Here is a 26,447-nt window from a genome sequence, read left to right as displayed (position 1 = left end):
AAAGAATTCAATTATTATAATCAACGATTTTAACTGAAACCTATTTTTAAATCAATGTTTATGAGAGAAAATTCTATCAGAAATCAATTATTTAAATTCAAAAATAAATAATTTTTTGAATAATTGAATGTTTCTTGGAATTCAATTCGATTAAAATTCTATTGAAAATAATTAAATTCCTAAAAAGAATTTTATTATTTACGAAAATAATTGAATTCCCGTAAAAATTTTATTATTTATGAAAATAGTTGAATGATTGTGAAGAAATTTATAAAAAAAATTTGTTATTAATGAAATTCTTGTGAAATTTTTATTATTTTTTGAAAATAATTAAAAGTTTTTGTAAAATTTTATTAAATTTTTTTTTAATCAATTAAATTCTTTTGGTAAATTTTATGAAAATAGTAGATATTGAGCAATATTTAATTTTTGCGAAGAATATTATTACTTTTGAAAATAATTGAAATTTTGTAATGGATTTTATTGAAATTTTTTAAAATAATTAAATTTTGTGGAAGAATTATGCTATTTATTTATAAGGATAATTGAGATGTTTTGATCATTTTTTTTAAGATTTTTTGAAAATAATTGAATTTCGGAGAAGAATTTTAATATTTCTAAAGATAATTGAAATTTTGACGAGAATTGTTAAAAATTTTAGAACATAATTGAATTCGTGTGATAAATATTGTTAATTTTGAAAATAATTGAAATTTTTTAATGAATTTTAATAACATTTTTTAAAATAATTGAATTTTGTCGAAAAATTTTGCTATTTATTTATAAAGATAATTGAAATGTTAACAATGTTTTTTAGATTTTTTAAAAATAATTGAATTTCTGAGAAGAATTTTAATATTTCTAAAGATAATAATTGAAATTTTTACGAGAAATTAAAAAAAATTTTGAACATAATTGAATTTTTGCGAAGAACAATTTACGAACTTTTCATCCTTTTTTGAAGGAAATTACGGACTTTACGAACTTTTTTTTAAAAAACGGACTTTTACGGACTTCAAACAAATAATAAATTACTTGTCTACTATCAAATAAATGTTCATTTGAAACAAATAATTTTTATTTAAATCAAATTGAATTTAAAATTAATTGTATTTGGATAAATAATTTCATTATTTAAATGAAAATTATTTGAATTTTTCACAAGAAAAAATTGTGTTAAATTGCAGTATTCTTACAATTAAAGAAACTTTATTTGGTTAAAAATAATTGAATACTTGTCAACTATCAAATAAATATTTACTTGAATTAAACAATTTTTATTCAAATTAAATTATCTTTGAAAAAATTTGTATTTGAATTGAACAAATTAAAAATGTTAAAGACAAATTTTAAGATTGCTTTCTTATTGAATTTTTTTTCTACTTTTATCTTTTTTTCTTCTAAAAATATTAAATTTAAATGCAAATAACCAAAAATTGAAATTTTATAGCTAAAATAAATTTAAAAATAAAAATTAGATGTTAAACATTTAATTTATAAACGAAGCCTAAGAGGATTATATTGCGGAATTATCAGTCACGAGTAGTCACGAGACGCGGTTTCTTTTATTTATACTCATCCATGAGAGTGATAATAAAAAAAACGAATAATTCTTCACATGAATTATAAGATAATGAATAATATGGTTTTTGCTCCTTACAATTATTTATACAAATTTTTCAACTTTCTCTCTCTTTTTTTAAGACCATAATATAACTTGTAAGTGATATATTAAATAATAAAAACCATAATATTTATTTCCTTCGTCAACTTTTTAATAAAAAAAAATTTCAAAAGTGAAAGAAATTGACTTTAATTGCGAATTGTTTTATTCGAGATAAAAGGTATCTACATAAAAAAAATGTCTGTGTAAATAAAATAATAGTATTCTTATGATATTTTTTTGTGAGCAGTGTATACTTTTATGAAGCAAAAAGTAAAAATTTTTCGCAGTCGGTAGGACTCGAACCTACGCTCCCAGAGGGAATCTGATTTCTAGTCAGACGCCTTAACCACTCGGCCACGACTGCCACAATTGTGTAAGTATTTTGAGGAATTCATGATAACATGTGAGTCTTTGTTGACAAAATTAATGATTTCTCACCTTTTTGTATATTCGCGCACTATCTTTGCGCCTTTTCATTCAAATCTCATTATTTCAAGGCGCGCTTCATTTGAAATTATATAATTAAACTCATTATCGTCATTATCATCATTATCAGTTAATTTACCAATCTATTAATAAATATTAATTACCGATAAACAATCTCTAACGACAAAAATATACTAAAACCGAAATAATTGTTTTTCATGTACTAATATAATTTTGATATTATGAGGCCCATTATATTCTTTAATTAGGTTCATTATAATTTTTTTTAAAAAGAGAGAAAATTGATGAAAAATTTGACAAAAGAAAAATCTTTTGTTATTATTACTCTATTATTTAGTTTTAAGAATTTGTTGAAATTACTCACTCAAAAGAGGTGTTATTTCACTGCAAGACGATGAATTCATGATTGAAGAAGGAATTAATTAAAACAATTGTCGAATTTATCCGAGAGCTCTGACAGAATGCATAATCACGTCTCTTAACTTTGGAAAACTTATGTCAACTTGTGTATAAGTTTTGTTGGTAAGGCAGATATCGAGAACTATATGTATCGACGTCTGGGCTTCAAGCAATGCTTCCTTTTCTTGTAATCCATGCGCTATTGAAACAAAATTGAGACAACATTAATACAGCATTAATACAACATTACTACTAATTCATTCAAAAAAAATAAATAAATACAAAAATTTTTTATCGAAATTCAAAAAATAAGGGACATCAATAAACTACGTTACGAATTTAGGGGGGAGGGGGTCAAAAAATCTACAAAATCGCATTTAGGGGGGGGGGAAACCTAAGTAACTCACGAAAAATAGGTGTATTTTTAGGAATTTTTTTGGCTCAATGAAATGGTCAATCAGAAATCTGTAAAGTACGTTTTATTCCATGAGTATTAATTGATATATAAAATATATATTTTTTAAAAATTTTATTACAAAATGGCGGCTGTGCATCATTTTATTGGAAGGCGTCTTTCTCTTAAGGTTCCATGGCCGGACACAGAGTGGACACTTTTTTCATAAAAAAAAAAAATTCACGGTCATTTCCCGGTTTTAAATTATTTTTCTCGGTCATAAAAAATAACTCAGAAAATAAATTTTTCCATGAAAGATTGAAAGAATTTCCTGATTTTTAGAGAAAACTTTGACTTTTTCCCAAACCCTAAAAATATTTTAGTTTACTGTTACGTCACCGTAACCTATTTTCAATAAAAATATGTAGAATAATAATTAATCTTAATAATTAATAATAATAATCATATTAATTAATAATATTAATAATAATTAATAGGTAATAATAGTAATAATTATAATAAAAGTTAATAACAAAATTATTATTTACATATTATTATAAATAATAACTATAAATATTAATAATAATCAATAATAAATTGTAATAATAAACATAAACAATAATAAACTGTAATAAATAGTTAAATATAACAATCTTAACAACAAGCTTTAAAAAATAATAATAAACAATAATAAATTGTAATAATAAATAATAACAAATTTAAACAATTATAATTAACAAATTGTAACAATTAATAACAAAATTATAAAATAAGATTAGTAATAAGGGAATGTACACGTGCGATTTAATAGTGAGTCACCACAAGTGTTATCCTATAACAAAGGGTTTCTAAAAATGCATGGAAACTCGAACGATTCGTAAAATACATGAAAACTTGAACGATTCCTAAAATACAGAAAAAGTCGAACAATTTCTAAAATACACAGGCAAATTTGGGTATAAGAAGGACCAGACCATCAAACGATTTTCAGTCTAGAAAAGCAGTCAAGAAAATGTAGTCGTCAACATTATAAGTCTCAAATTGAGAAGTGGTGCTCTGCACAAGTCAGTCTTAAAATTTTATCTATAACATGTGGTTCTTCACGACACAGTGCTCTAAACCCAGTTTTAGTAGTTGTCCTTACTCTACGTATATTTCAAAAGTGCATTTTGGAAAGTCAATCTGGAAGTCAAATTTGCCATTTGAAAAGAGTGTTCCTGTTTTTCGAGACACAATACTGCATCCACTTAGTCAACCATTAACGGACTAGTGCCATTATACCTGAGCGACTAGCATCACCCTTTGTCCCAAGGTAAACAATCAACCACTCTAAGACTCACATTAGAAAGCCTATGTCCATTTTCTTATTTTCATCAATTTTATCTTATTTTATAAAATACACATATATTGGTTCAACTAAAGTAATTTCTTGTTATTTACTACCCCGTCCCTATTTTAATTAATTTTAAAATAAAATCGGGAAACATTAGGGAAATTATAATAATTAGGATCGTAACATTACTCTAAAAATAATTGAAACTCCAAAATATGTTTATAATACATTTTTTTGAATATTTTTAACTGTAAAATCATTTGGAACTTGAATAGACTTTTTGAAATAAATATTTAATGATTATCCATTATTTTTCCAAAGATATTAAGATTTCAAAAAAAAATTCAAATTTCAAATCCTTTAAAATCGAATAATTTTTAAGAATTGCTACTGTATTTTATTAAAAATTATTATCAAAATTTCAATTCAATTATTTTCTAGAAATTTTAACTGAAATATTTCTAAAATCCACTTGTTTACAAGACAATTTCGTGAGATTTTGAATAACTTGAAAGTTTTTCAATTAAATATTATATATTTAAAAATATAACTAATTTGAAAAAAATGTGTATAAAAATTTTTCAAAAAACTAACTTATTCAGAATTTTTAATTAAAATCTTTTACAATTCAACTTTTTTAAAACTTCTATTTGAAACTTTTTAAAATTCAATCAATATTATATATATATTAATTTAACATTCTAAAATAAAGAAAAAATTGCTTATGAATAATTATAAAAAATAGAATTGATATTAATGCAAAATACGGTTTTATACAAATTTATTTTCTAAGAAAAGAAATTTTCTTTATTTTTATTTATATTTTTATATTTTTTAATATTTTTATATTTATTTATATATTTCTCACTTTTGGAAAAGAAACATTACATATTCTATTCTATTTGTCAATTACAAATTTTAATTGAAAATGAAATTGAAACTTTTTAAATTTTTAGAAAATAAAGAAGAAAATTTTACTCAAAAAAAATGTTCTGTTACATTTATTTACGAATTTCTTTAATTGTAAAATTATTCGAAAACATCAATAACATTTTTTTAAATAAATATTTAAATATTATTTTTCCGTAGGAATTAAAAATTTCAAAACATTCAAATTCAAATCTTTTTAAATTCAATAACTTATAACAATGTTTTATAATAAATTAAAGATGACCGAGTGATAAAATCATTGTTTCATATTATAAGAATATTATTACAGTAACTTTCTCAAAATTATTTTCATCATTTCAAATCAATTATTATTTTCTACAATTTTTAATTATTTTTTATGAAAATAATTGAATTCCTTAAAAAAATTTTATTAAATTTATAAAAATAATTGAATTAAGGCGAAGGAATTTATAAAAAAATTTGAATTGCTGAGAAATTTTTATTATTTATAAAAATAATTAAATGTTTGCGTACTATTTTTGTGAATTTGAAATTGATTTGAAAATAATTGAGGCCTTGGATCCAATAACTCGCCCGACGCTCGAAGGCACGCGCTAATACCAGCCGGGTATCACTCTTGAAAATAATTGAATTTTTGCAATTATTTGTAATTTTTCCAAAATCGAATTTTTTTTAGTATTTTCAATAAAAATTTGAATAACAAATTTTTAAATTCTATTATTTTTAAAATCGCTAATTTTATCCCAAAAAGTTAGCTAAAAAAAGTTGCTAGTTTTGTAATAAAATTTAAAGAAAAATATATTTTGCACATCAATACTCATCCAATAAAACGTTCTTTTGTCAAAATATAAATTTTCGACTCACTTGTCCGTTTTCGAAGAAAATTTCTCGTAAAGTACGAAAAGTATTCAATTCTTCGGCAGACATTGTACCCAATTTTGCTACCCACGGAGTCTCGTTGCTTCTTTTTCTTCTTCTTCTTCCTTTGAAAAAATTCGAAATCTAAAAATAAAAATAAATAAATTGAAATTAATATTATTATAGAAAGAATGTTAAAATACAGTGTTGAAAAACAAAAAAATACGACGAGGATGGGATTCGAACCCACGCGTGCAGAGCACATTGGATTAGCAGTCCAACGCCTTAACCACTCGGCCACCTCGTCCGTTGAGGAAATGTTTTTTTAGGAACGACGCAGTTTTAGAAAAAATTTTTTTTAATTACCAACTCGAAAATTTAGCAAAATTGGCTTATTTAACATTGGGAGATGGTATAAAATGGATAATATGCTCTCTGGGACAATTTTTCTGCTTTGGTGTATTTTTCAGGGTATAAAGTAAATTATTCGGAAATATATCGAGAATTTACATGCAAACGATGACGAGATTTACGGAGAGAATAGTTTTCAAAATTTGTTTCTTACAAACAAATTTTGAAAACTATTTTCTGCGTAAATCTCGTCGTTTGAACAAATGCTCTTCATTTAAACATAAATGTACATTTTGAAAAAAAACATTTGTTCGGTTAAAATAAAAATTTGCTCTAAGTTACCGAATTCTTTTTTCTCTCTAAATGTGAATTATTAGTCGCTTTTGACAAATTAGCACCGATTCGTTCACTAAATGAATTCGTAACACTAGTGATTTAATTTTTTACTTAAAAAATGACAAATTCATTAATGTAATTTTTAGGTTATGTTGAATAACTATAAAAAAAATAAGATTTTTGTCTGCAGCAAAAAATTTTCTATTGTCTACGACGCAATTAATAATTTCTTGTTACAAATAATTAGTATAGTAATTTCTACAAATTCGTAGACAAAGTTAATGAAACTGGACCAAATGTTTATTTGGTAAACAAACTTCTCTGAAAAGAATGGGAATAACCTCGAAGTCTAAAAATTAGATAAATCAAATAAGATTTATGCAACAAAATATAGTATTTGATTCAACCACATTCTTTTCTGAGAGAAAAGTTCTAGAATCATAAAAATAGATTTCAGATTATTGCTAATAAAAAAAATACACTTACCTTTTTTTTATAGAAGAGAGAAAATTGTTATTCACAAGAGAACCTCATTTATGAAAAAATGGAATATTTACAATAATAATTGTATAGTTATCTGCATCAGTTATCATCGGAATGGGAGCAGGAATGTGTTGTTGCATGTGCTGCAGAAAATCAATTGGTTTTTCTGAAACTGAAATTGAATAAGAATTTTTTAAACATGAAAGATTATAATTGTAGTTGCTACACTACACAAAACTACATTCAGAAAAAAATATTAAATAAAAAATGAGTATTGCTATCGGATATTTGTTTGATTCAACTACAAAATTTCCTTCAACTGACCAAACTTTTTCAGGGTTGCCACAAAAAAATGATTTTGTTTTTCCCTGATTTCCAGACAAAATTTTGACAATTTTTTCCTGACCATAAAGAATATTCTGATTCACTCTAAAAATTATTAGACAAAAAAATTTTCTATTACATTTATTTACGAATTTTTTTAATTGTAAAATTATTCGAAAACATTAATAAATTCTTTTTTAAATAAATATTTAATCATTATTATTACTCTAATATAGGAATTAGAATTTTCAAAAAAATTTTAATTCAATTATTTTTATAAAAAATAATAAAATTTTTCTTAGGATTTCAATTATTTTTAATACAATTTTAAATAAATTCCTCGCGAAATGTAATTATTTTCAAACATTTTTTGCAAGAATTTAATTACATTTCACAAATAATGAAATTCTTCGCTGAAATTCAAAAAATATTTTCAAAATCTACTATTTTAATAAAATTTCTCATAAGAATTCAATTTATTCTAAAAAAATGTAATAAAATATGATACAAAAATACAATTATTTTCATGAATAATAAAATTCTTTACAGGATTTCAATTATTTGAAAAAATGTAATAAAAATTCGTTGCAAGCATTCAATATTATTCTCCTAAATAATGAAATTCTTCACAGGATTTCAATTATTTTTAATTTACAATTTCAAGTAAATTCGTCGAAAGAATTCAATTATCAAATATTTTTAATAATTTCCCAAAAGAATTGAATAATTTAAAAAAAAATGTTTATAAAATCGCAAGCATTCAAATATTTAAAACATAATTTTCCTAATATTTTTCGAAAAAAATCAATTATTTCCATAAATAATAAAATTCTTCTCAGGAATTCAATTATTTTTAAAAATTTTAAGAATAATCGTTGCAAGAATTCAATTATTTTTATAAATATTTAAAATCATCGCAGGATTTCAATTACTTTTAATACAATAAATTTTAAATGAATTCCGCAAAAAATGCAAAGACTATTCTTAAAAATATTAATAAAATTCTTTGAAAGAATAAAATTCAATTATTTTTAAAAATTTTAATAAAATTCTTTATAATAATTGAATTGTCTTTAATATAATTTTAACAAAAATTTTTGAAAGAATTCAATTATTTTCATAAATAATATACATTTTTTAAAGAAATTCAATTATTTAAAACACAATTTTAATAAAATTTGTTGAAAAAAATCATTTCGCTTGACAAAAATTAATTCCGCTAAAAACGCAATTATTCTTAAAAGTTTTGAATAAAAATCTTCAAAAAAATTTAATTATTTAAAAAAATTTGATATAATTTGTTTCTTAGAGTGTAATAATTATTTCTAATTCATTTTTAATTACATTTTTTAAATGAATTTAATATTATTAAAAATTTTAATGCAATTCTTCGTGAAAATTCAATTACTCTAAAAAATATTGATAAAGTTCTGTAAATAAGAATTCAAATTTAAGAAACATTCAATTATCAATTATTTTTAATACTTTTTTGCAAAAGTTCTTTGAGAATTTTTAAATCCATTCGTTTACAATTCAATTTTACGATATTTCGATTATTCGAAAATTCTTCACTTAAATACTAAGAAAATAAAAACTTGGAATAATTTCAAAAAAAAAATTTAATTAAACTTTTTCAAAAAAAAAATTAATTCTACAGAATTGTCAGTTAAAAGTATGAAAAATTCAAATTTTCAAAGATTTTAATTTGAAACCTTTTAAAAATATGTACAATTATTTTAAAAAATTCATGCTTTTATGCTTTTAATATTCAATTATTATCTAAAATTTTAACTGAAATTCATTTTTAAATTATTCTTTATTAGAAAATTCTATACGAGAATTCAATATTATTTAAATATAAAAGTAAATAACTTATTGAATCAATAAATGTTTCTCATAATTAAATTCTCATAAATAATTTTATCAACATAATTGAATTCTTTCAACGAATTTCAATAAAATTTTCAAGAATAATTACATTTTTCGAGGAATTCGATTAAAATTGTATTAAAAATAATTAAAATTCTGTCCATGAGTTTCATTATTCATAAAAATAATGGAATCCCTGTAAAAAATTTTATTATTTATAAAAATAATTGAATTATTGCGAAGAAATTTATAAACAATTTGTAAATAGTTGAATTCCTGTGGAATTTTTATTATTTATGAAAATAATTTAATATTTGCTTAGAATTTTATCAACATTTTTTTTTTAAATAATTGAATTCTTTCGGAAAATTTTATTAAAATAGTAAATATTGAAAACCATTGAATTGAGGATAATTTTTTTAAATAATTGAAATTTTGACATAAATTTTTTGACATAATTGAATTTCTACGAAGAATTTTATTACTTTTGAAAATAATTGAATATCTGCAATCATTTGTAACTTCTCTAAAATTTAATTTTTTCCAGTACTTTAATAAAAAAATCCCTGATTTCCCAAACAAATTTTTTTTGTCCCCATCGAAAATCAAAAGAAGAAATTTTATACACAAATTACGAAAGGAATTATATTTAATTCCTCATAAGAGGAAAAATAAATTTGCACTTACATGGTTGAAAATCCATTTCACATCCACGGTATAAAGTGTAGATATATATATTTTAAAATCGAAAAGCTTCTAATGCGATTTTTCTCATGTGAGTCACGATTTTCCATATATGATAATGCATAACGATGATGTGAATGACTTTCCATTTCGTATATTATTCAAATAAATTATTTCCAGTTTTCAATATAATTGAATGCTTCTGTAACATAAGAAAATTGTAAAAGGAAAATTAGTATAATATGACAAAGTATACATTGTAAAGGTAAGTACATATTATTACACCGCATGATTCCAGGCAGCAAAAATGCCTTTCTTCCCCCATATAAAATTCATTATACTATTTTCATCAAAGAAAATTATAAGACATATTATAAAGATATCTATAAAAATAATTACACCATATATATCCTGACATTTTAAACCCATATTATCATTTACTTTCAAAAGTTCGATCGAATTTATCCAAGTTAAATTTCTATTTCATTATTTTGAGAATAAAACGAATAAAAAAAGCGTACAAAAAAAATGTTTGTCAATAATTATTTCTCGATAAAATTAATTCGTTTCTTTATGCAACTCATTGGCATGTGGCCATCAAAAAATAAAGTTCAAATTTTATTGTCGAATTTTATCTTATTTTACACGATATTCACAATGGTTTTTGCAACAATGATCGAAGGAATGGATCTCTATTATTCTTGGGGTGATATAAAGGTTGAGATTTAATTATTATTTTCAAATTTCTGAAGTTAGCGTCGACGCTTATTTTAGAGATGATATCAGGGAAATTTTAATTCTAGAAGCTTTGTAATAAATTACTTTTTTGTCAGTATTTTTTTTTTTTTTTTAATCTAAAATCTCAGAAAAAATATAATTCTTTTCGATTTTTCGACTCGGCGTTGACGACAATTTCATCAGGGAACTGCGTATTTTCAAAAGAAAAAATAATTTAGGCTATCACATTTTGTGCTCCTTGTGCAAGTGTCGTTTTTTCGACATTAGGACAATTGGCAACCTTTGTATATCATCGTAATGAAGTATTGAATTTTAATTCGTACACAGAAGAAACTTTTTGGAAAATTCAGTACAACAATCGAGATATGATAATTTTGAAAAAGTGCAATCAAATTTGTACTTTTTCTTGCATTGGACTTACTACTTTACTGCAAACAATCGCTTGGCATTATGTCACAATGCCAATAATAGGTATCATATCAATATTATACGATAATTGAAAAAATTGAGAGCATTTTTTCTATTTCTTTATAAAGAAAATTGCAAATATTGCAATTATTTTTTTATCGTAAAAAAATTACGTCTGTTTTTATCTCTGAAATGTATTTTTTCAGAATCCGAAGGAAATAATGTTTCGGAAAGAACATTACCTTTTAATTTGTGGTTTAATATTCCTTACAAAGAGACTCCTTTCTACGAAATTATTTACTTCTTGCAGGTATTTTTGAATGTCAGGCCTCGCACTCATCTATACTAAAACCTACTATTTACTACTTTTTTTACGATTTGCTATACTTAACTATTTGGATACTTTTTTTATTTGTTACACTAAAAGCAATTTTTTCCATGTTTAAGAATTTACACTACTTTAAATTTGTTAACAGTTAAAATAAAAAAATTATTTAAAAAATTTTTAATAAATGTTATAGGAAAAAAATCAAAAAAATTTTAATAAAATTCTTTAAAACGATTCAATTATTTTGACAAATTTTTCGTAATTCAATAATTTTTAATATCTACTATTTTAATAAAAAATTCCCCAAAAGAATTAAATAATTATTTAAAAAAAAATGTTTAAAAAATTCTTCGCAAACATTCAATTATTTACTTTAAGAAAAACAGAATTTTCCTATAATATTTTTCGAAAAGAATCAATTATTTGAATAGATTTTTATAAAATTCTTTGCAAGAATTCAATTAGGTATTTCTATAAATAATAAAATTCTTCTCATAAAAATTCAATTATTTAAAAAAAATTTTAAGAATAATCGTTGCAAAAATTCAATTATTTTTATAAATATTTAAAGTCATCGCAGGATTTCAATTATTTTTAATACAATAAATTTTAAATGAATTGGGGCCATTCAAGTATTACGTAAGCATATTTTTCAGGTTTTTAGACCCCCCCCCTCCCCCATGTAAGATTTTTTATATGCATTAGCGCCATTTTTTCTAATGGAAATAAGCAATAGCTAGACCCCCCCTCGCCCTTAAATGCTTACGTAATACTTGAATGGTCCCATTCCGCAAAAAATGCAAAGACTATTCTTAAAAATGTTATAATAAAATTCTTTGAAAGAATTCAATTATTTTAAAAATTTTAATGAAACTCTTTATTATAATTGAATTGTTTTCAATATAATTTTAATAACATTTTTTGAAAGAATTCAATTATATTCATAAATAATATATAATTTTTAAAAAAATTCAATTTTTTAAAACACAATTTTAATAAAATTTTTTGAAAAAAATCATTTTTTTAAAAAAGAATTTTTTTAAATTCTTCTCAAGAATGTATAATTATTTAAAAAACTTTATTACAGTTCGGTGACAAAAATTAATTCCGCTAAAGACGCAATTATTCTTTAAAATTTGAATAAAATTCTTCGAAAAAATTCAATTATTTGAAAAAATTTAAAATAATTTGTTTCTTAGAAGAAATTATTTTTAATTCATTTTCATTCATTTTAGTGAAAATTATAGATTATAAATTGAATATTAAAAGGATTACAACGTAAATTTTTAGAAATAATTGAATTTTAAAAAGGTTTCAGATTAAAATCTTTGAAAATTTGAATTTTTCATATTTTTTAATAAAAACATTCTGTGGAATTAATTTTTTTTGAGAAAGTTTAATTGCGGATTTTTTTTTTAAATTATTCAAAGTTTTTATTTTCTAATATTTATTTAATTATTGAAGAATTTACGAATAATTTAAAGTTTGTCAAATTAAATTGTCAGCAAATTAATTTGAAAATTCTTAAAGAACTTTTTCAAAAATGTTTTAAAATAATGGATATATATGAAGATGTTTAGTTAAAAACACAAAAAAAAATTCGATTTTTGGAAAAGTTACAAATTATTGCAGAAATCCAATTATTTAAAAAAAGTTTTTTTAAATTCTCATCAAAATTTTCAAATTATCTTTATAAACTGCAAAATTTGTCGACAAAATTCAATTGTTTACAGAAATTTTAAGAAAATACTTGTCAAAATTTCAATTGTTTAAAAAAATGTTTGATAAAATTCTACTCAAATATTAAATTATTTTTGTAAATAGTAAAAATTTGCCAGAAATTCAATTACTGAAAAAAGAGTATAATCTTCTCAATAATTTAATTATTTTTATAAATAACAAAACTCATTGAAGAATTTCAATTATTTTAAATACAATTTTAATTGAATTCCTCGAAAAATGTAATTATTCTTTAAAATTTTATTAAAATTTATCAAAAGAATTCAATTATTTAAAAATTTGTTTTGAAAAAATTCTTTATGAGAATTTAATTTTTTAGAAACATTCAAATTATTCAATAAATTATTTATTTTTATATTTAAATAATTTAATTATTTATTTATTTGAAACATAACGGGACATGCCCTTTCGTACATTACGCACTCCTAATTATCGTAGAATTTTTTTAGTGAAAATTGATTTAAAAATGAATTTCGGTTAAAATAATTGAATTCTTGTAGAACTTTCTAATAAGAATTGATTTAGAATTAAATAAAATGATTAAAGTTTTGAATAATTATATTTATAAATTTCAAGAAAAAAATGATTGTATTTTGAAAGAATTACTTTTTTAATTTTTAGAAATAGTTAAATTTCAAAAATTCGTTACATTGAAATCATTTGAAATATTTTAATTCCTGTAGATAAAATAAATAGATATTTAAATATTTATTTTAAAAAATTATTCTTTTTTTTTTAATGTAATTAAGAAATTATAAAAGAATTGAGTTGTCAAGTTTAATTTTTCGATAGCTAATTTTTTACTACTTTTTTTCTATTTTTAAACTATTTTTTGTTACATTTTTAAAATTAATTATCGAGTGCGAAGCCTGGAATGTCCAATTTATATTTTGACGCTCCACACGGAAAAAGACACCCTGCAAAACAATTGAAAACCATTTTTATTGTTATCTTTGTTTAAAATAGTAATCTTTTTCTCCTGGAGCGCGTCACAGAATCTAAATGTTAATTAGCAAAAGTCCATAACTAATTTTTAACTGTATCAAAAAATCAATTTATCAAAATTGCAAACTTTGAGTAGTTTTTATTTGCTAATTCAGATTTAGTTAACATACTAAAAATTATTAGCGAAAAAATAAAAAATTTCTAGACAATTAAGAAAAAGTCTATTGCAACTTTCAGTACGTGTATTTGTTGTACAACATTTGCGAATTTTCTTTTCCTAATCAACATATTCACTGCTGGTCAATTTCAAATTTTACAAAACAAATTACAAGATAGTTGCAGTGTAACGAATAATAGTGAAAGTAAATGCAAGTTGAATAACAATAGTTACGAGAAATTAAAAAATTGCATTCAATTTCATCAGTTGCTTATAAAATATATTGAACGAATTGAAAATCTCTATTCCTATTGTGTATTGGGGCAAGTTTTCACTTCTGTGATGCAAATTTGTTTTTCTGGATTTCAGATAATTTTGGTATGTACAATTTAATTACCAAATTGTAATTTTTTGGTTATTTTTGCTTAATTATTTGATTAATTTACATATTTAATAATTTTCTTGTTTAGTAATTTCTTTATTTAATAATTTGCTTATTTAATAATCCACTTACTTAATAATTTACTTATTTAGTAATTTAAATTTATTCACAAGACAAAATAAAGTTATTACCCAAGTAGCTCATTAATGAAACAATGTGTATTTTCCCCTCTCCATCAGGGCGTTGGCAATTCATTTAATGGAACAATGTTGAGCGTTGAATATTTTCTTGGCAGTTTTCTTCAACTTTACTTTTTCGCCTGGTCCTCACATCAAATTATTTTGGAAAGCGAATCTATTAAACTCGCCATTTACAAATCGAAATGGTACAATGAAGGAAGACATTTTCGTCAGTCGATTAACATTCTTATGTTAAAATCCAATCGTCCTTGCGTTTTGAGCGTTGGAAAATTTACTCCGTTGTCATTAGATACATTTACAGCGGTAAATAATTATTTTTCTCATTTTACGTTTTGTCTTGTCATAAAAAACTACCTAATCTTAATTTCATCGTTTTTTTTTTTTTTTGTTAGGTGGCAAAAACTGGACTTTCCTATTTTACTGTTCTGCGACAAATGACTGAGGAAGAGTAATGTGTTTCCCAAAAATGTTTTTTTACTTCGAGTAAGATATTTCTTATTGATTATTCATTATTTTCGTAGAGATAATCGAAACTCTGCAATTAATTAACTAATCTCTCTCCGAATACAGTGGAACGTCTCTAATAATTAATACTTTAGAGCCTTTGGAGAAATATGATATAAAGAAATTACAATACATTTTACATTTTAAGGTTATGTTTGACAAAAAAGGCCCTCCAGTGACGTCACGACATGGAGGGGAGTAAGAAAAAATGCGGGGAAATATTGAAATTGCATGACCTTGAAAATAGAGACGTTCTATTGTAAAATACAAGAAAAACAAATACTAAAATAATCATTTTTTCTTATTTTAGAAAAAGCGTTTCTGAAAATACATTTAATTTTTATAGGCTTACCTAATAAATTATCGAAGTTATTAAAGGTGTATCATTTTGTCCATGAAATGTCTGTCTTTTCATATAAAATTCATACACCTTTCATCAACGTATCTTGTATCAAAGAAAATTCCAGGTTCTATTAAATTATAGTACGAAAAATGATTAGGTATATAATGTATAATTTGTTACTCAGCAAAAAGTTTATTTCAAAGTTCGTTGATCTCGGAGCTCTCTAAGCAAAAACATCCTAACATTTATTTCACCTTTATAAATACTAATACTACGAAAGACAAATCTTGGATTCTTGGAAAAAAATGGCATTTTTGTGGTCGAATTTAAATTCCGCGCCGATTATTTAAAGTGACAACAATAGAAGGTAAATTATCGACCGGGCGACAGTCGCTTTACCGACAGAGGTTGCTTAACGTCAACTGATTGTCATTAAACATATTAAACGTTAAACAGTTCTTTATAACCTCAATCCTTCAACTCTTCAGTATTTTTTCTCTTTTTTCGAATTTCCATTCCTCTTAATTAATACAATAATGACAGTAAACTTCACTGTGTATCATATTAGCAATTTATGATAAAAAAATTTGTAAAAGTGTATTATTTATGTACATCATTCTCTCTTGGATATTGTGTCAAGAATAGTCAAAGATCTGTCAAGAATCTGATGCTAAAAGCCAAATTACAACTTCAGCAGAATTAGGTAAGTGATATAGGGTTTTAAAGTTGGATAGGTCAAAAATTCCCGTTCCCTTTGGTTACACCATCTTTGTATACATTCACACTATTCACACTTGTGGAAGTGTAGATATACATATATATGTATAATAGTCGACGAGTAAATTTCCCTGTGTTGTTCTGTTGTTGCCGAGTGAAAATAATGTAAGAAAAGAGTGCGAGTCGTGGTAAAACATATTTGAGAGAGCTTGAAATTCAGGACAGAAAACAAAAAAGTGAACATTAAAGCAGGACCAATAAACGTGAGGGGGTAGGAAAGAAAAAACGATAAAAAGAAAAGAAAAACGAGAAAGCAACTCTGCATCGCGCGTTGGACTTAGGAAGGGGCATCGTCAAAATGTCGCTGAAACTAACGCAGATGCAGTGATATATTTGGTATGAGGGTTCAAGATTTTCAAACTTTACCCTCCATTGTACATTTACGAGTGTTTTGCAGCAATCAAATTTAATTTTCCCCATTATCAATACTTAGGTAAAAAAAAAAAAAAAAATTCTATAAATTCACACTGTTGTATGTTTTCTCGCAACAAAATCATTCAGTCGCGACGTCAACAGCAATACGGTCGCATCGATTACAGCTTGTACATTTTTTCTTGCGTAAAAAATTAATTTCATTAATTTCATCGCGTGTTTTTTCAATCGTAACACAATCATTCTCTTATTTCTCTTTTGTAATAATATTTTTTTTCGATTACTCGTGTGCCTATCTGATTAATTTACAAGTGTCTGAATCACATTTGTACTTGGTATTCCTTATTTGTACTTTTTTCATTGCTTTGCCTATTTATTGTGTGTTTAATTTATTATTCACGTTTGCTTTTGAATTTTTAAACATTTATCTTTTCACGTTGTGTTGAATATTTGAGAAATATTTTTAATTTTGTTGAATACTATATATTTATATTAAAAAAGGAATTAATTAATGGTGTTTGTTGTGATGTGGATTTTTTAAAAACAAATTTTTTTGCAGCTGATTGTTAGGAAAAAGAGAAAAAATGGTATCTACACGCCAATCAAGTAATATGGGAGGAAGCAGTGCTGGTGGTTCGGTTTGCGATACAGTTGGCGATGTCCAACCTCGCAAACAACCGACGAATATACAACCAAGCACATCTACTGGTCTACAAGTTGTAGAATCTCCAGTTCAGTGTCAAATAAATCTTCTACAATTGCCTGAAGAAATTCAGGATAAAATTTTTAGTTATTTGAGCTTCAACACAATCGCTGGTTTACGACCCGTAAGTTTTGTATTATTTTTCTTGGATGTTTATAAAAAATGCTTTTTTAAAAATATTTCATTCAGGGTGACCACATGTCAGTAAAGTCAGTAAAATTAAGACTTTTTTCCAACTTATTTTTAAAAAATTACGACTTTTTCGATTTTTCTTCCAAATATTGCAATAAAATACCACGTTTTTTTTAGTATAAAAAAATAAACTTATTTCGATTTTTATAGTGCGAAAAATAACTATAAGCAAATTTTTCAAAAATTATTTTTGAATCATTTTTTAAAATAATTAAATTTTTAAGTATATCTGTGATAAAAATATTTTAGAATAATTTAAATTTTGTAAAATTTAATTGAAAATAATTAATTTTTTTCAGACTTGAAAAAAATTAATTATTATTATTAATTATTAAATTAATTATTAAAATTCTTCAAAAATTTGATTATTTTAAGAATATTTTAATGAATTAAATTTTAATTGTTTGGAAATTTTTCAATTGTATATATAATTAAAAAAATATTATCATTAAAAAATTATTTACAAATATTTAAAAAAAATTAATTGTAAGAATTTCTTTATTATAATTTTTTTAAAATATTATATACCTTAATAACTTAAGAAAAAACAGTTACAATTATTATAAAAAATTGGGTTTTTGTATTTAAATAATTGATTTGGAGATGAAGTTGTGGTTGAAAATTGTAGAAAATAATTGAATTATCAAAAATTTAGTGAAAAATCTTTAAAGGTAAATTTAAAAATGAAAATTAATGAAAATTTGCTTCTAATTTTTTTAAATTTACCTAATATTTTCAATATTATTCAATTACATATTTCTAACAATAATAACATTTTAGAATTATTTTTAACATTTTGGAGAAAACAATCATGTTAGTTCAAAATTTGTAATTAAAATTCATTAAAAAATTAATTAGTTTTTTTTAAATTATGCAAAAATTCTTTTAAGAAATTCAATTATTTTCGAAAAATTAGATTCAAATATTTTTAAAAACTAATTATTAGAATTTTTTATAATAATTTTTTAAGATTCAAAATTTACTTTTTGGACTGTTTAAAATTTTTGAGAAATCATGGTCTAGTTTATAATTAAAATTCTTCAAAAATTTGATCATTTTTATTTATACTTTTCAAAAATTCAATTATTTTTAGAAGAACTTTTGGAAAATTATTTAAATTAATTGATTCAGAGATGAAGTGTAGTTGAAAATTGTAGAAAATAATTGAGTTCAGGATGGGTTATAATTGTAATTTTTAGAAATTATTAAAATTCATAAATTTTACTCATTTTCCGTAAACATTAATATTTTCCTGTAAAAAGAATTTTGTCAGGGAAAGTAATTTTAATGTCAGTAAATTGTCAGGAGAATGACAGGGACATTGATAAACTGAAACTTGTGACCACTCTGCACCCTGTTATTGTGTTTTTTGATTTAATTTTTAATTATAATATGTAATTAGAAATTCAAAAATATGTTTTTTGAGATTTTCTTTGCGATTGGTGATAATTTTTGCTCTTGCAATAGGTCTGTCATCAAATGGATCGAAAATGTGGCTCATTACTTAATAAAACGTTTCAACGACTCCAAGCGCAGATGCTTAGTCGTTTTCAAGCTATCAAAGCACAGATGCCTCGACGGGAATCAGCAAGACGAAATCATCCCTTGGCTTGCGAGTCAGATATTATAGAAACCCTGCACATGCGACTTACGTTATTGCAAATGAGTTTCGGTAAACATATCGAACGAAAACACTGCTGCTTCTTTCCTGGAGAAGTATGTTTAAAGATTTTCCTTCTTTTCCTTTATTTATTTATTGTCTGAATTTATGACGCTTTCTAAATAAAGGTTTCTGAGGAGCAACAAATTTGAGGTTATGTTTGTAATTTTTTTAATGAAAATACAAAAATCGATTTTAGTTTTAAATTAACAGAAGTTTTTAATTAAAGTAAAAAACATAACGTTAAAATTCTTTGCTTCTTGGTATCTTTTTTCAGAGCGTGTCACATTTTTTTTTATGGATTTATTTCTTTTTTAACTTTGGATTTAAAAAGGTTCATTTTTTTAGATTCTGGACGAAGTGTATCGCATTCTTCACTACATAAAAGTAACTCCAAAACTCGCCAGGCCTTACAAGGTGACCGACGAATTGTTTGATTTGAGTACCATGGCTATGGAATACTTCAAAGAGCGCATTGAACCAACTCTTCCAGAGATTCCTTATTTTGGAGCTGACTTTTTGGATTTTGCAGGAACATTATCTTGTGAGTCTCAAAAAAAAAAAGGGGAAACTTCGATTGAAGACTCGTGAAAATTGGAAAAATTTCACTCATTTAAAATCTGATTTATTAATATTTAAATTAATTCATAAATAACTTAATAAATCTAATTTTTATTTGTGCTTTTTCAGCCTCTAATACTGTAAAACAGCCTTTCTTGTGCCTGGATGCACCGTTGAGTGTAGGAGGAAAATCAGGAAGTGGAGAAGAGGGATCACCAGTTCATTCATCGGATGAGCCTGGTATATTGGAGTCGAATGTCGCTCCACCACAGTCGAATATGGTTCTACGAAAACGAATTCGTAAAATCAAGCAGGGAATGAAGAGGTACAACAGTCAATTGACATTGATGCGTCGAGATTTACGAAATTGTAAGACGAAAATTGCCGAGCAACAAAAGCAAATTGTCGAGTACGCAACACGTCTTGATGAAAATGATAAGAAAAATGAAGAAACATCGAGAAAATTTAGTACACTCTTACAGGTATTTACCAAGGTACACTCGTTTTTACCAATACGTTGAGGATCAACGAAATTTGCCGAGTCCTAAGTCCTGTAAAAATTTCTCCTGTCCGAGTACTTCCACTCCATTGTCAACAACTTTGTCACTTCGAAAAAGATCTTTTCAATACTTGAAAATATTACGAATCAAATTACATATTTCTTTATTATTATTCTATTACTATTCTATTATCATTCTACTATTCTATTATCAGGGTTGCCACTGGTCAGGGAATTCAAGGGAGAGGTCAGGAAATTTGATTAAAAGTACTGGGAAAAAATTAAATTTTTAGAATTCAAAAGAAAATTCTAAAATTTGGTGTCTTTTTTTGTTTACCTCTTAAACTATGAAATAACCACGAATTCTAATACAAAACCTTCAATTTTTCTATTTCTTACAAATAATTTCTTTTTAAATAACTGAGTTCTTGAAGAACTATCATAAAAATATTACTTATCAATTATTTAATGAATAATTTTACTTTAAAATTTCAAAAATAATTGAATTTTATAAGAGTTGTGTTTACAATTTTCATAAATAAATGAATTTCAAAAGGTTTCAATTTAAAATTTTAGAAAACTTGAATTTTGAATGAATTTAATAGAAATTTTAAAGAACTTAATTTTTTGAAAAATTTTAATAATTCAAATTCTTATGAAATTAGTTCAATTTGTTATTATCTATTTAATAAATTATTAAAAATAATAGATTTGCAGAAGAATTTTAATTAAAAACTCAAAAAGAAATTGAATTTTGGAGAAGTTACAAATAATAGGATATTTTTAAAAATAATTGAATTTGGAAAAAGGTTTCAAATTCACATTTTTGAAACATCTGAGTTTCTCATACTTTTCATTAAAAATTCTGTAGAATAATAATTTTTTTGAGCAATTTTAATTTCAATTCTGTTGAAATTAGTTTAATTTTTTAATATGTATTTAATATTATTGAATACTTCAAAAAATTTAACGCCATCCTTTGAAAGAATTCAATTATCTTGATAAATATTTGAATTCTTCAGAGAAATTAAATTATTTTTACGAATTTTAATAAAATTCTTTGCGAAATTCCATTATTTTCATAATTAACAATATTCACTACAAGAATTCAATTATTTCCAAAAGTAATATAATTCTTAGCATAATTTCAATTATTCTAAAAATTAAAAAAAAATTCTTGTCAACATTTCAATTATTTTTATAAATAGATTAATTATTGTCGTAATTCAATTATTTTCTAAAATTTTTTAAAAATTCTTGACAGAATTTCAATTATTTTCGAAAATTCTTCTTAATTCAAAGATTTTAAATATCTATTTTCATCAAATTTCCCTAAAAAATTTAATTATTTTTTAAAAAATGTCAATAAAATTCTACGCAAACATTTAGTAATTTTCAAAAATAATAAAGAATACAAGGGAATTCAATTATTTAAAATAGAATTTGGATAAATTTTTTCGAAATAAATCAATTATTTAAACATTTTTTATAAAATCGTTCACAGTAATTGAATTATTTTCATAAATATTGAAATTCTTCACAAGGATTTAATTATTTTCATAAATCATAATCAATAAAATTCTTTTTAGGAATTTAATTATTTTTATAAATAATAAAACTCACCCCAGAATTTCAATATTTTTTTAAAACAATTTTAATTGAATTTCTCGAAAAATGAAATTATTCTTAAAAATTTTATTAAAATTCGTCGAAAGAATTCAATTATTTAAAAATTTGTTAATAAAATTCTTTATAAAAATTCAATTTTAAGATAAATTCAATCAATCAATAAATTATCAATTTTAAAATTTAAATAATTGAATTCTCGTAGAATTTTCCAATAAAAATTAATTTTAAAATTAATTTCAGTTACATTTTGAGATAGTAATCGAATATTAAAAGCATTATAGAACGAATTTTTAGATTAGTTTAATTATTTTAATTTTTTAATATATATTTAACTAAAGAATTTCAGAATTATCGAAATTTAGTCAAATTCAATTGTAAGCAATTATTGTATTTGAAAATTAATTTAAATGACATTTTTTTATTCTTCGAATATTTGGATTCTCAAAGAACTTTGTCAAAAATTATTGGAAATAATTTATTTAAAGAAGAGTTTTCGTTAAAAAGTCTAGAGAATAATTGAATTGAAGTGATTAAAATAATTTTAAACAAGTTACGGGAGCAATTTTTATAAATTATTAAATTTCAAGAGGTTTGAAATTACAAATTTTTGAAAATCTTCATGCATATGAAAAAAATAATAATACAATTAAATTATTTTCAACAAATATTCGAAATTCATTTATTTTCAATATCTAGTATTTTCATAATATTTCGCAAGAGAATTCAATTATTTAAAAAAATCGATAAAATTAATACACATTTCAATTATTTTCATAAATAATAAAATTTCCACAGAAATTTAATTATTTTAGAATAGCATTTTCAAAAAAATTTTGAAAAAATCAATTATTTAACAAAATTTTTATACAATTCTTCACAATAATTCAATTATTTTTACTAATAATAACATTTTTCATAGAAATTCAATTTTTTAAAACAATTTTTGATAAAATTTTAAGCAAGAATTCAATTATTTTCATAAATAATAAAACTCATTCAAGAATTTCAATTATTTTTAATACTATTTTAAATTAATTTATCGAAAAATTCAATTATTTTCACAAATCAAGTTTTCCACAAGAATTTAATTATTTAAAATAAAATTTTCATAATATTTATTATATTTCGGAAAAATTAATTATTTAAAAAAATGTTTGTTTAAAATTCTTTAGAAGAATTAAATTATTTACAAAAATATTAGAATTTTCCACAGGAATTCAATTATTTTAAAATATTTCAATAAAATTGTTCGAAAGAAATCAATTATTTTAAATAAAATTTTTGAAATATTATTCTTTTAGATTTTAATAAAATTCTTCCTAAGAATTCAATTATTTACATAAATAATTCTTCGAAAGAATTCAATTATTAAAGATAAATAAATTCTTTGCAAAGTTCAATTATTATCATAAATAACAATATTCATCACAAGAATTCAATTATTTTTAAAAGTAATACATTTTTTCTTGGAAATTCAATTATTTTTAAAAATTATATAATAAAATCGTTCGCAAGAATTCAATTATTTAAAAATTGTTATAAAATTTTTTTGCAAGAATTAAATTATTTTTATAAATATGTATTTAAATTCTTTCATGAATAATAAAATTCGTTGCAGGAATTCAATTTATTAGCAGGATAAGAAAGAAGTAAATATTTTTGATGAAAATTAGGAAAAAGGCAGGAAAATAAAATATAGAATGGAATTTTTGTCAGTTTTGTGAAGTTTCTAAAACTAGTTTTTTTGGTCAAATTTAATTTTTCGATAGCTACTTTTTTAATACTTTTTTAGTTTGAAAGCTACTTTTTGCTACTTTTTCAAAATTAAGTATCGAGTGCGAAGTGTGATATGTGAAAATTTTGTCTGGAAATCAGAAAAATGTCAGAGAAAAACAAAATTAAATTTTTGTGGCAACCCTGATTATTCTATTACTATTTTATTATTCTATTATTATTATTCTCTTTTATTATGTTTAGTATGTTTAGCAGTAGTACGTGTAGTAATTTTGTATTAATTCGAAACTAATATTGAATGAATTGTCTGCAGGAATTAAATAAATGCAAAACAGAACTACAGTACTGGCGATCAAGATCGCCAGCGATTCCAGTTTGCGGAGGATGTGGACAATCAATCCCTCTGCCCATTGATGATCTACAAACGCTCGCCAATCAAGGCGTTCTACCAGAAGGAGCATTCGGTGAGGGTTTCGATTTTATACCAATTCCAGAAGGTGATAGTCCAATTGAAACAGTTTCACCATCAACAAATGCAACTCAAGTAAGCACTGCTCCAATAGAAATGGCACCACCAAAAGCGCCCATATCAGTTATATCGAAAAGAAAAGCGTCTTCAGATGAGTCGTTGAATGATGCTTGCAAAAAGCCACGTCGCACTGCCAAATCTCGTCAGACTAAGCGTTCAAAGATTTAAACTAATTCTGAATATGGTACAAAAAAAATGCTTTGTACATCAAATCCTTTAAAGGGTCTTTAATTTTTTGTTTTCTTGTGCAAAAAAAAAAAAAAAAACGCTGGAAGTTTCACGTGGTCAATGAATAGGCGATCATCAAAAAAAGTACAAAATTTGTTTTCCTCTCGTCCTGCATTTTTCGCAACGAAGTTTCACAATGTGAAACAAACTTTAGGCTTTTATAGATAAATATATAATTGAAATCCAAGTGATTTCTTTTTCTCAAAGAAGGTTTGTGTGATGAAAATATTGAAACAATGTTATTGCAGTTCAAGGAACATTTCTTTTCTTGTATTCGAAAGAATATTTTCTTAAGGAAAAAGAAGAATGAAAATATCAAATTTTCTTTTCATTGAGAACACGATCTCAAGTTTATGAACTTAAAAAGTAGTTTGTTCAAATTAATCCGTTTCGATAGAATCTATAAAGTACTTTCAAAACTGCAAGTTTGGTTTCTAAAGCAGTTTTCGGATTTATGTATAGTTTAAAATGTTACAAATCTCTGTCTCATTAAATAACAAAAAGAACGTTTGTTTAGAAATTTAAGGGGGTTGAAAATTTATATTTGGATTAATTATTAATTTTGTGTTTCTTTTTTAAATTAAGTGAATATTTAGTTCTGTCTTTCTTAACATTTCAAGGGCAAAAAAGATTGATATAAATCTGTTCCTTTAGTGCAGAGAAAAAAAAAATAATGACATTTGTATTTTCTCGGAAATTTCGATCGCCATTTATAAAGTACACGAAACATTTTTTAGTTAATACTCGAATGGTAGCGAAATTGATTCTAGGTACTTTATTCGTACTAATTAATTAATAATCATATCAATTTTTCAGTTACCTACTGATTACTTTTCTTTCTCTATTAGGAAAATTTCTTCAACACGCGTCTCTGGTTAGTAGCGAATAAATGTTTAGCAAATTTTTTTTGTGAATATTTTAATTCACAAATTTTTATTTTAATCTTATTTTATTGCATTTTAGAATATCTTTAATTTAAATTAAACTGAATTAATGAGTGGATACGTACATATATTTAATTATTAATGGGTTGGAATATATTTTTTTTATATTCAAGCAAGTTTCTTTACATTCAATAATAGAAATAATAGAAACGCATGAATTCTCGAAAAAAAAAAAATTACAAAATATAAAAACTTAGGTCTGATTTTCTCCTGACAAAAAATTATTTAATTATTTTCAATTGTAATGTTGTACACGTGAAAAAATGACAAGAAGAAACTGAGACTGCAGAAATCTTTTTTGTTTTTAAAGAAGACAGAATGCAGGGCTGTTAATTCTCGAATTACTTTACAAGTAATTCGATTTTAAGGTACTACGATTTATTTTCTGTGGAATCACATTGATATTCAATTTAAAGTGTATATGTATGTGTATATTTAATTTTGATAATGAATCTGACAACTGTATCTCTTTCTTAAAAAAAAAAATTACGTGCACTTTGTCTTCGTTAGTATAACGAATTTTTAATTCTGTGCAATGCTCGATAGCAGGACGATGGAATAATAATACTACATTCTCTGCACCAATCACTGACGAGTAGTTAGTTTTATCCACGATTATATAAAAATTAAAAAAAGAAAGGATACGGATAATAAATAATACTTTATTATATAAATAAAAAAAAAAAATATATATATATATATATAAATGAATTTAAGTGGAGTACATGTTGGCCTCTGCCACAGAATTTTAGTTTAAAATCTAATTGAACAATAAGATATATTAATAACATTAATAATAAAGTAATTATTGAAATATA

The 26,447-nt window shown here is 23.4% G+C and overlaps 4 protein-coding genes and 2 non-coding genes across 11 annotated transcripts in view; 2 read left to right on the top strand and 4 right to left on the bottom strand.

The window, feature by feature from the left end:
• LOC122511162 (sodium-independent sulfate anion transporter-like) overlaps nt 1–2,665 on the bottom strand; it is a 34,786-nt gene extending 32,121 nt beyond the window's left edge. Inside the window, exon 1 of the mRNA XM_043626232.1 lies at nt 2,478–2,665. Coding sequence (XP_043482167.1) covers nt 2,478–2,517 — 40 coding nt within the window. The 5' untranslated portion in view covers nt 2,518–2,665. The remainder of the gene's footprint in view (nt 1–2,477) is intronic.
• Trnas-aga lies at nt 1,949–2,030 on the bottom strand. Its single transcript has one exon. It is a non-coding gene; the product is annotated as a tRNA-Ser (tRNA).
• LOC122511164 lies at nt 2,554–6,469 on the bottom strand. Of its 2 annotated transcripts, XM_043626241.1 has the most exons (3): nt 6,376–6,469; nt 6,016–6,153; nt 2,554–2,711 (listed from the first exon to the last, which is right to left on the bottom strand). In XM_043626241.1, exons 1-3 carry the CDS (start codon nt 6,410–6,412, stop codon nt 2,554–2,556), a joined length of 333 nt encoding a protein of 110 aa, XP_043482176.1. In that variant the 5' UTR covers nt 6,413–6,469. The 2 variants fall into 2 exon arrangements, with proteins under 2 accessions (XP_043482176.1, XP_043482175.1); XM_043626240.1 differs by having other exon boundaries at nt 6,016–6,444.
• On the bottom strand, nt 6,235–6,316 carry Trnas-gcu. Its single transcript has one exon. It is a non-coding gene; the product is annotated as a tRNA-Ser (tRNA).
• Nucleotides 6,470–10,584: 4,115 nt separating the features above from the next.
• Nucleotides 10,585–15,660, top strand: LOC122511318 (odorant receptor 13a-like). Its single transcript, XM_043626477.1, has 6 exons — nt 10,585–10,773; nt 11,013–11,265; nt 11,409–11,512; nt 14,436–14,750; nt 14,994–15,257; nt 15,347–15,660. The coding sequence occupies exons 1-6, from the start codon at nt 10,585–10,587 to the stop codon at nt 15,404–15,406; spliced, it is 1,185 nt and encodes a 394-aa protein (XP_043482412.1). The 3' UTR covers nt 15,407–15,660.
• A 559-nt stretch (nt 15,661–16,219) lies between these two features.
• Nucleotides 16,220–25,669, top strand: LOC122511163 (F-box only protein 28-like). 5 transcript variants are annotated; one of them, XM_043626236.1, is made up of 6 exons: nt 16,220–16,504; nt 17,510–17,777; nt 19,313–19,561; nt 19,854–20,049; nt 20,196–20,560; nt 24,242–25,669. In XM_043626236.1, the coding sequence occupies exons 2-6, from the start codon at nt 17,535–17,537 to the stop codon at nt 24,623–24,625; spliced, it is 1,437 nt and encodes a 478-aa protein (XP_043482171.1). In that variant the 5' UTR covers nt 16,220–16,504; nt 17,510–17,534; the 3' UTR covers nt 24,626–25,669. The 5 variants fall into 5 exon arrangements, with proteins under 5 accessions (XP_043482171.1, XP_043482172.1, XP_043482170.1 ...); XM_043626237.1 differs by lacking the exon at nt 16,220–16,504 and adding an exon at nt 16,618–16,914; XM_043626235.1 differs by lacking the exon at nt 16,220–16,504 and adding an exon at nt 16,618–17,011.
• Nucleotides 25,670–26,447: the final 778 nt, after the last annotated feature.

Source organism: Leptopilina heterotoma, unplaced genomic scaffold (assembly GCF_015476425.1).
Source record: "Leptopilina heterotoma isolate Lh14 unplaced genomic scaffold, ASM1547642v1 Lhet_81, whole genome shotgun sequence".
NCBI classification, from domain to species: Eukaryota; Metazoa; Arthropoda; class Insecta; order Hymenoptera; family Figitidae; genus Leptopilina; species Leptopilina heterotoma.
The sequence above is the reverse complement of the archived record's forward strand: the minus strand, read 5'-3'. Positions and strand labels throughout refer to the sequence as shown.